This window comes from Macrobrachium rosenbergii, chromosome 18 (assembly GCF_040412425.1).
Source record: "Macrobrachium rosenbergii isolate ZJJX-2024 chromosome 18, ASM4041242v1, whole genome shotgun sequence".
Lineage (NCBI taxonomy): Eukaryota > Metazoa > Arthropoda > Malacostraca > Decapoda > Palaemonidae > Macrobrachium > Macrobrachium rosenbergii.
Window position 1 is genome coordinate 10924234 of NC_089758.1, and position 9498 is coordinate 10933731.

A 9498-nucleotide genomic window follows, 5' to 3' on the forward strand; every position below is an offset into this window, starting at 1 on the left:
TAAGCCACACTGGAATTCTTGGTTTCCCTGACTATTATAAGTACTCTTGTTCTCTCAGACGGGTCCATAGCTGCCTTAGATATACCGGCCTAGTCTTTTTTCTTCTCTTATCATTCAAAATAATACACAGCGTGGATCTTTTGACACACTTCGAGCAGGTATCTTTAAAAAATATAAAAGACAACAGTCAGAGGGCACACACCGCCAACAACGTCCCTTCTCAAACGAATCTTGATATGCAGCGTATCCATATTCATCTCGGAACAAGCAGCTGTCCACTGGTTCAATTCCACCCTGCCACAGATTTTCAGTAACACTCATCGACACCCTTTTGAGGACAGATACACGGATCCATACATAGATAAGCAGACAAACTGCCAAGCAAAGCAAACATGACGCAGATGAAAAAGTAGACCCCCGAAGGTACAAAGTGGAATAAAGATAAAGATAGAATCATCATTTCCCTCAAAATAAAGACAGTTAATATATATCATTATTCAATTTTTTGGTGTATTTAAGATTTAAAAAGAAGGTAATCACAGCTTCTATCTTGCAGGGAGGAAAGCACCACAACTCCCACGACAAAAAGAGCCACCACGAGCGGGGCGCCCATCACAACGACCATAAGGGCCACAAGGGCCACTACGGTGAGCAGGACGAGTATGGACACAAGTCCTCCCACGAGAAGAAGGGTGGCCACAGCGACCACTATGGTGAAAATGAGCACAAAGGTCACACTGGATACGGTCATGGCGGAGGAGGGTATGGAGGTGGGTATGGCGACCACAGTGGTGGATACAGCCATAACCATGGTAGCTATGACCATGCTGGTGGATACAGCCATCATCATGGTAGTTCTGGTAGAGAACGCGGCGGGGGATATGGCGACGACCATGGGTATGCTCACCATACCCATGGAGGAGGATATGGAGATGCCCATGTTGGTGGCTATGGCCAAACTGGGGGCCATAGCAAACATGGCCGTGAACACGATGATGGCTATGGTCACGACCTCAGGAGTAAGTATTCCGTGAATATGAAGAAATAAACATAAAGACACAACAAAAAACAATTAAAAATAATCTTAAAGCAAGTTAAGTTAGAGCAATGAAAGCTTAACCAACCGCTGCCTTAATGATTAATGCCACCGTAAATTTATATGGAACTCGTGACCTTAAATCATTTTCTTGCAACCATCTTCACCTGACCACTGCAAAAAATTGCTCTCCCTTCCATTGAAGATTTATATTCACTTTGTGTCATTTTCTTTTCCAACTTTCCAAAATTCTGAACCATCTACTGTTGGAGCCATTTTACATAACTCATAATTACCTTCTCTTGTGAACAGAATATGGTCGTTAAGCGGGGATCATCATTCAAACAACTATATCTCTGCCAACCATCCACGATGCTCACCGCTGCCAAAACGAAGACCACTTTTATAGCTCTTCCACAGATGACTCCATTTGTTCTGATAATGTTTCACTTATATAAAGCCAATCAAATCCCCTGGTCCTATTCTTTCCCTTTGACAGCGTGATTGCCGCACTGGTGTCAAAGATTATTTACCAATACGGTTGTACATTATTTTTCTTTCGTTATGCCTTTTTAACATCACTTTCCTTTGAATAATCACGTACCACATGTGATTCATGTCATATCTAATGATATTCAAGTCCCCGAATAGCACTACAGTTACAAGCGTCATGTCCTAAGCATATCCAAGAAATTTCGCTGCGACCATCAGGGACTACCAGCACTATGAGATATAAAATATTAGTTCAGACAAACAAACCTCGAGGCATTCTGGTTTCAAAGCACTGAGATTCCATCATCCTCAAATTTTTGTAACTCGGACAATAATTTTTTATGGTAAACTTGCTTGTTCAGGAAATCATAAATGTTTTAAAGGCTTTCCTCATACAAAACGGATTACATTTTTGCGTTACCCTTTCTGCCACAGTGATTCAAATTTTCTGAAATAGCTCAACAAAGAATCCAGAAAGATCAGCATTGTATTCCTATACTTTGGTCAAGCTGAGGAGTGTCGAGCCAAGGGATAACATTTCCTTTAAAAAAAAGAAATAAAAGTGAATGAAAACGCAAAGTAATAACATTGCGGGCTGCTGCCAGCGACAATCTTTCACACTGAGTCCCGACAGCCACAAGAGAAGAGAGTTGGTGAATAAAGCCAGAAAACATCTAACTGGTGAACAGACAACTACAAAAACACCATAAACCTGATTTTTCTTAGAGGCTTCTTAATGTAACTATCTGCCCTAAGCATGACGGAAAAGCGAAAGCAATCTGTAGTGACGGGAGACTATACGAATCACGTAAAGGAGAATATCAGGAGTCATTCATTGCATCCAAACTAAAATGACAAGAAAAAAAAATTTTTTTAACGCGCTTTTATGAAAATGCACTAAAAAGTAAAAAATATTTTTTTGAGACATACCAGGATTTTCTTACAATGAATCATGTTTACAAAAATGAAAGCGTGGGCGCCAAACATGGAAGGAAATGCTACAAGAATTTTTTTTTTTTAATTAATTTCTCGTAGCATTTCCTCCCATTATTTAGCGTCCACGCTTTTATTTTTGTAGACATGATTATCTGTAGGAAAATCCTGGTGTGTCTCAAAAAATTATTTTTTACTTTTTAGTGCATTTTAATAAAAGCGTGTTTTATTTTGAAAATATTTTTTTCATGTTATACTTTTTATTCTTGACACACATTGTAACCAACCGATTTATGATTGTATCTAACGAAACTGAACGTGATATTCTATATTACAATATCCTGTCGAGCCAAAGAAAGATTGAAAAATCCGAAAAGTTATTAACTTATTCTACCGAGTCAAAGAGAATATGAAAACTCCGAAGTTATTCACTTTATACAAATCCTGAGAAACTGGGAGAGGTCACTGTACGGTCACTAGAGGTCACTGCTGACCTACTGATCAAGTAAAAGAAAGATTGAAAAATCAGAAAAGTTATTAACTTATTCTACCGAGTCAAAGAGAATATGAAAACTCCGAAGTTATTCACTTTATACAAATCCTGAGAAACTGGGAGAGGTCACTGTACGGTCACTAGAGGTCACTGCTGACCTACTGATCAAGTAAAAGAAAGATTGAAAAATCCGAAAAGTTATTAACTTATTCTACCGAGTCAAAGAGAATATCAAAACTCCGAAGTTATTCACTTTATACAAATCCTGAGAAACTGGGAGAGGTCACTGTACGGTCACTAGAGGTCACTGCTGACCAACTGATCAAGTACGGTTGTACTGTCACCAGGATTGAGTAACCATGCAACATTTCAGGTACATTGGGCGAAGGGAACAGGTCGAAAATTAGGTTACAAGATTTGACCCAGACAAACAAGCAGACAAAAATGCAAGCTAAATAAAAACATAAAAATATTTCAACCACAAGGGCAGTCTCTCTCTCTCTCTCTCTCTCTCTCTCTAAAGATATGAACCAGAAAGAGTGGTGTTCAACTTCTCTGAGCCGTTGAACCCTGTTGAACCCTAAGTTACCGGGTCGAAAAGCGGCAGAGAGGTGTCTAGGAAAGGGTTATATGTGCAAAAATGTATACGCGGTTAAAGTCAGTGCAATTGGGCTTTACACTCCCTGAAACAGGCCACGTCAAAATCTACTTTCATCTTTTCAGAAGTTGATTTCAAACGTAAAATGAACTGAACACTTAGCTCAACATTGCTCAATATTACCACTTTCTTGGGGAACAGAACAGGTTGCCTGCAAGACTCAAAATGTCAGCAAAAAGAAAATCTTTCAAGAATAATTTTCTTGGTAACAAGACCACCACCTCTGAGGACACCGTCACTAAATAGTCTAATTTATAAACCAGTCTATCTACTTTCGAATACCACAAGAAAAATTTCCATAACAGCCGCAAAAACATTAAGTTTTCAAGCCTTCCTTTGTATGTGTCTTTTAATCTAACTCAGTACCTGCCCATATATTAAATTGGTTACACCTGACGAAGACCTTAAAGATGGTTTAGACTTAGACAGTTCCGTCACTTTTTTAAAGTTTTCAGAAATATATACTTTGTATATACTTTTTTAACCTTGTCTGTATCTCAAATTCCCCTTTGCCTCATACCTTTAGAATTTCTTCATATCAACAATGAACTAATTAATCTAACACTTAATCAGATACCAGTTTCTTTCTTCTCTTCTAATCAACTCTTACTACTTAACATACTTCAATCATGTATACTCTTTTTTCACTTTTCCTCTTTTACAGAATTTCCACATGTAAAGAGTTGAACAAGAAACACGACGATAATAAATACAGCTAATTAAATATATCTTCAGCAAAATACGAACAAAATCATAAACCGTGCTATTTAATGACTGAACACATTGAATAGAATGAAAACGATAATTACTTGAGCAAAAATGGAAAAAAAAATATTAACACTCAGAAGCAATTAATATCACTCAAAAAATATCAGATTACATTAGTCTAGAACGATTTACCATGAAAAATAATACCAGAGTGGATGGAAATTACAAATTAAGTTTCTTCAAATTATATATGAAAACACTCGTCAGCCCGTCATCATGGAGTGTATTTGACACAAGCAGACTTCCAAAAAAACTTAATTACTTCTAGAAGAAAATCATTAACTTCAGTTAATTAATGAAGACGTTTCATAAAAACGCCTCTCGACGTCACTTTCTTCTATGATTTTGCCAAAGTTCAGGGACTTTCTGAACCAATCTGCAGTCTATGGGTATAAAACAGGTCATAATCTTTTTCACTACCTGTATAAACAAAGTCATATTTTGCATAACCGTAAAACTTGTTATAAAGTCTTCCCCTTCATCTTCACTGAGATCATGCAAGAAGTTACCATATTATGATTTGTGACAGTATTGAAACCATAACTGAACACTGGACACAACTCATTGCGACACTTGTGAATGCTTTTCCCAGTGACGATGATTACTTATGGAAGAGGAAATTCGCGTTCGTGATATATATATATATATATATATATATATATATATATATATATATATATATAATAATAATATATATATATATATATATATATATTCACTTAATAACAAGAAAGAAGCAAAAGGTCATGAGAGAGTATAGACTAAATATTTCTAATAAAAAAAAGACGTATATTCTTATACATTATTGATGAATGAGTTTAAATTAGAACCTGGGAGAGAGAGAGAGAGAGAGAGAGAGAGAGAGAGAGAGAGAGAGAGAGAGAGAGAGAGAGAGTTTATAGGTTGTTATTCAGAGTTTTCCCGGGCACACGCACGCACGCACGCACACACACACACACACACACACACTAGATGACCAACCCGGAGCTTTCCAGGAAAACTTTGAATTACAACCTATAAACTCTATCTCTTCCCTCTCCCTCTTTCTTTTTCCTTACAGTTCCTCTTCTCTCTCTCTCTCTCTCTCTCTCTCTCTCTCTCTCTCTCTCTCTCTCTCTCTCTCTCTCTCTCCCCCCAGGTTTTAATTTAAACTCATTCATTAATAATGTACAAGAGTATACGTCTTTTTTTATTAGAAATATTTAGACTATACTCTTTTATGCCTTTTTTTTTCCTCCTATTAAGTGAATTGCTGCAGGAGGTAGTCTTCCACCTCCTCATCAGTCCGCGGAAATTATTGAATTTTATCATCGTGCATATAAACATTAGATATTTCGACGTACCTATATTTTTTTTTTGAAAAATGGTAATCAACAGGTGTCACTTACTCAAAACCTATAACCCGTTCGTACAATCTGCCTCTGTTTTGCTGCCCTTTGTCATATCACACCTAAAACAAATAATAATGAATTATATATATATAAAAAAGGCAATTTATTTTAATTTTGTGCTGAATGTATACAAAACGTAGGTATATCTGTTTGGCGATTTTTGGTGATTTAAGAAAAAAAGTTGCAAAATATTTTCCAACAGAGCTAATTTCAACTCGTGATACGTATGCTTTATATTGGTTTTAGGGACGTTTTTAACATAGCATAGTACATCACAACTCATTAACTTTACAATGACATCAAATTTATGAACTATAGCAAAAAATTACCGCTGTGCATGTCCGTATTACGAGGCAACTATCTCAACCCGTACAAAGCAAGGTTTGGTGAGCACCTACCGGTCGTACCTACTGTATGGTGATGATGTAATAAGGTATCATAAACAAAAACATTCCCTTCGCGGAGGAATGTAAGGCAAACGTTTATTTATTGTTTTGAATAAATACAATATGATAAAAGATAGAATGAATATACTGTATATCATTCTAATAAATAACCAGAAACAAAATATATTTTCCTAAATGACGGGAACGCAACAATAGGTGTGAATTGACTGGTAGTTACTCTTCCAGTCCTATTGTTCATGGGGTGATGTAGTTGTCAGATGTCCATTTCAATTAAAAGTCTACGAATCCCCGAGTTTAAGTTGATGCTTCGTTTTTTCATGCATATTCTATGTTCGCGATTGTATGAAAAACGTTACTTAGTTTTTCGATTAAATTTATACTGTCCTGAGACAGACTCAGGAAGGCCTGTGTATATGGTTAACTGGCAACCATTTCGTATGCTGTCTCTTGCTCCTCTCCACTCTCTTGCCGATAATTAATTCCAAACCACATTTAAACAGATATAGGTTTTCAATGTTGATTTTATCGAGGTAATAAACAATCATGTAAATAATTCTCATAAATTATGATCAAATTTCACATAAATTCTGATAAAAAATTTATGTTATAGGGGATTTGGATTTATTGTTGTAGGTCAATCATACGTCTGACAGAGCCTGGAAGAAAAGGTGAAGCGTCAGGTGAAAAATGAGAATTAACCCATAAAGCACTGAGGGAAAAGGTGACGTAAAAACGAAAATTTCATTTGTTTTGTCAGTGTTTGTATGTCTGTAACGGGGTAAGGGTTTGATTTTGAGTTATAAACCTTTCCGGAGTGACACAGAGGCCGTGTTTTGTCTATAATTTGGATATACTCCAAACAAATAAGCAAACACTATTTTATAATATATACCATATATATATATATATATATATATATATATATATATATATATATATATATATATATATATATATATATATATATATATATATAAAAAAGCAAAAAAGGTAGCAGGGTGTGGCCAAAGGATGGGGAACAGGTTTAAGCGGTCTAAGAAAGCCAATATAGCGTTTTATGAATGGATTGTTGAATGAAAATCAAAGGTAAAAGGATTACTCTGCAGAAATGGCTTCTTTAAATACAATATACCGCATATGAAGAATGAATTGTGTGAGAAATGTTGAATTACTTTAAATTGATAAATAGTTCAGTGTAAATAGATGGATTAGAGCACTTTAAGATGGTTTGGTCATGTGGGAAGGATGGATGTTGATAGTTGGTAAAGGGAGTTTATAACATAGTGTTGAGGAGGAAACGAGGAAATTCTATAAAGGGTTGACTGGATGGGTGAAAGAAGAGTTGAAAATCACTTGCAAATGGCAAAACTTGTGTTACGCAGTTCGATGAGCTGCTAATAAGCCTTCAGTTTACATGTATGAAATGGTTAATATTGTGCAAATTTAACTGTGCACGGATTTTATTAACGATTCCGCAGTTACTGTATGAATGTGGGAGTGATTATACATATATATATATGTAACTTTTCGAGAAAATTCCATGAAGTCCCAGGTACTACAAAACATCTATATCTCAACATGCACTAAGTAACAAGCAACCTGAAGAGTATTTGCTAAAGTTACTTGTTCTCTGCTGACCCCAAAAGCATTCCGAGTTAGGAATTCTCTTCCGATATGAAGTGTCTGTCAAGAAAATACTCCCCCCTGGCAGCAACTTTTAGTTTGGAGGTCAGGTTTACGGTCACAAGGTCACTAACCTTGGTGTTTGTATGATGAAATCAACTATGGATTATACATGTCAAATACGTTTCTCGAGTTTAAACGTTTTTGTCAAGACTGAAGCTGAGTACAAGATGTACATAATTTGGAGCCTTGGTTACGACTGTTGGTCAAGTCCTTATCTAATATTAGGACATTAAGTGCAGACCGACAAATGGAACTGGGAAGCGATTTCCTGTCAAGCACATGTCTGCAGGATGGTCTTCCATCGTACCATGTTGACTTAAACGGTTTGAACCGTGTATGATGAGCTGTTATGACAAGGTAAGAGTCACGGACACAAACGGACAGACAGGCGAACAAACAGAGGAAAGACTAGTCCCCGACTTTTAAAGCAAGGGATCCAAGAAAGACGACCTTTGACATTTCTCAAGGTGCAAACTAATAAGAGCGTGGTATTGTTGCTGGGAATAATGAGCCTCTTCCAGCAGCATCCTTAGTCCAAATAGGATTCTATTTTAAATATCCTATTGCAACGACGTTAAAAAAAAAGAAGAAAATCATTCTGTAAGGAGCTCCATCCACCAAGAGATGAATACCATGAAAGGGCTGCTCTTTTGACACCTCAAAATGAGACCTGGACGAGAAAGAAAATTTCTACAAATTTAAAAAATAAAGAAAAAATTTTCAATTTCCTTTTACAAATTAAAACTCTTATTATATTAAACAAATAATAAAAACCAGGTCATCTGTTATAAAAAATATAAGAATGCACAGATTTCAAGCTTCCTTTTGAAATTATTTTACTGAGTAGAAATATTTCAGTACTTGTTTCTTTTTTACATTTACATTTTGCAATATTACATTTACAACATGTTCTCTATGAAATAACCTTTTTTTTTTATCTAGGAACAAGAAAATGAACTTGAAGAATCTTTTTGGAGATGTAAATGAGCGTGGAAATGTTAACTGATGTCAAATCCTTCACTTCCTTTTCACACGGAGGTTTACTTATAACCGCTTAGCATCGGTTATTATTACTATTACTATATACTACTATTACTCCAACTGTGTAAACTTCATATGCAAATGTATAACAGAACAGACTTGCAAACATATGCAAACAAATATGGCTAAATGATCGACTTACAAATATTAACATAAACAAACAAAATCGTAGAAACTAAGCAATGGAGCGCGACTCTTCGAAAGCTGTATGTTATTCCCTCTTTAACTTAAGAGTTTCAGCCAGAGACGACAATACCACACTCTTACAGTAAAAGGAATGGAAGGCTTTCGGTACTGGGCAGTGTCAAAGCATGGTAATTCAAAACAACCCTCACTCAATTTATTTATCTCTTTATTTATTTATTTATTTATTTACTGAGCTGTATATATCCGAAGCTGGTACCACAATGATGAGTGATGAGTATGGCCTTCTGCCAGCATCATTCACTTTTATAAAATAAAAAAAAATTAAATAAATATATACTTCTTGAAGCTCGGGGACTAAGACTTGCAGAAACTCTCTATTAAAACTGAATTTATGCAACTGGTTAAACACGATTTCCCCGGTGATGCTCTACATTGTAATTCCCACA

At 35.8% G+C, this 9498-nt stretch overlaps 1 protein-coding gene across 1 annotated transcript in view; it reads left to right on the plus strand.

Annotated features, from left to right (window-relative positions):
* Positions 1-1186, plus strand: part of LOC136847943 (filaggrin-2-like) — an 8688-nt gene extending 7502 nt beyond the window's left edge. Inside the window, exon 6 of the mRNA XM_067119963.1 lies at positions 557-1186. Within this exon, the coding sequence (XP_066976064.1) occupies positions 557-1048 (492 nt within the window). The 3' untranslated portion in view covers positions 1049-1186. The remainder of the gene's footprint in view (positions 1-556) is intronic.
* The last annotated feature ends 8312 nt before the right edge of the window (positions 1187-9498 follow it).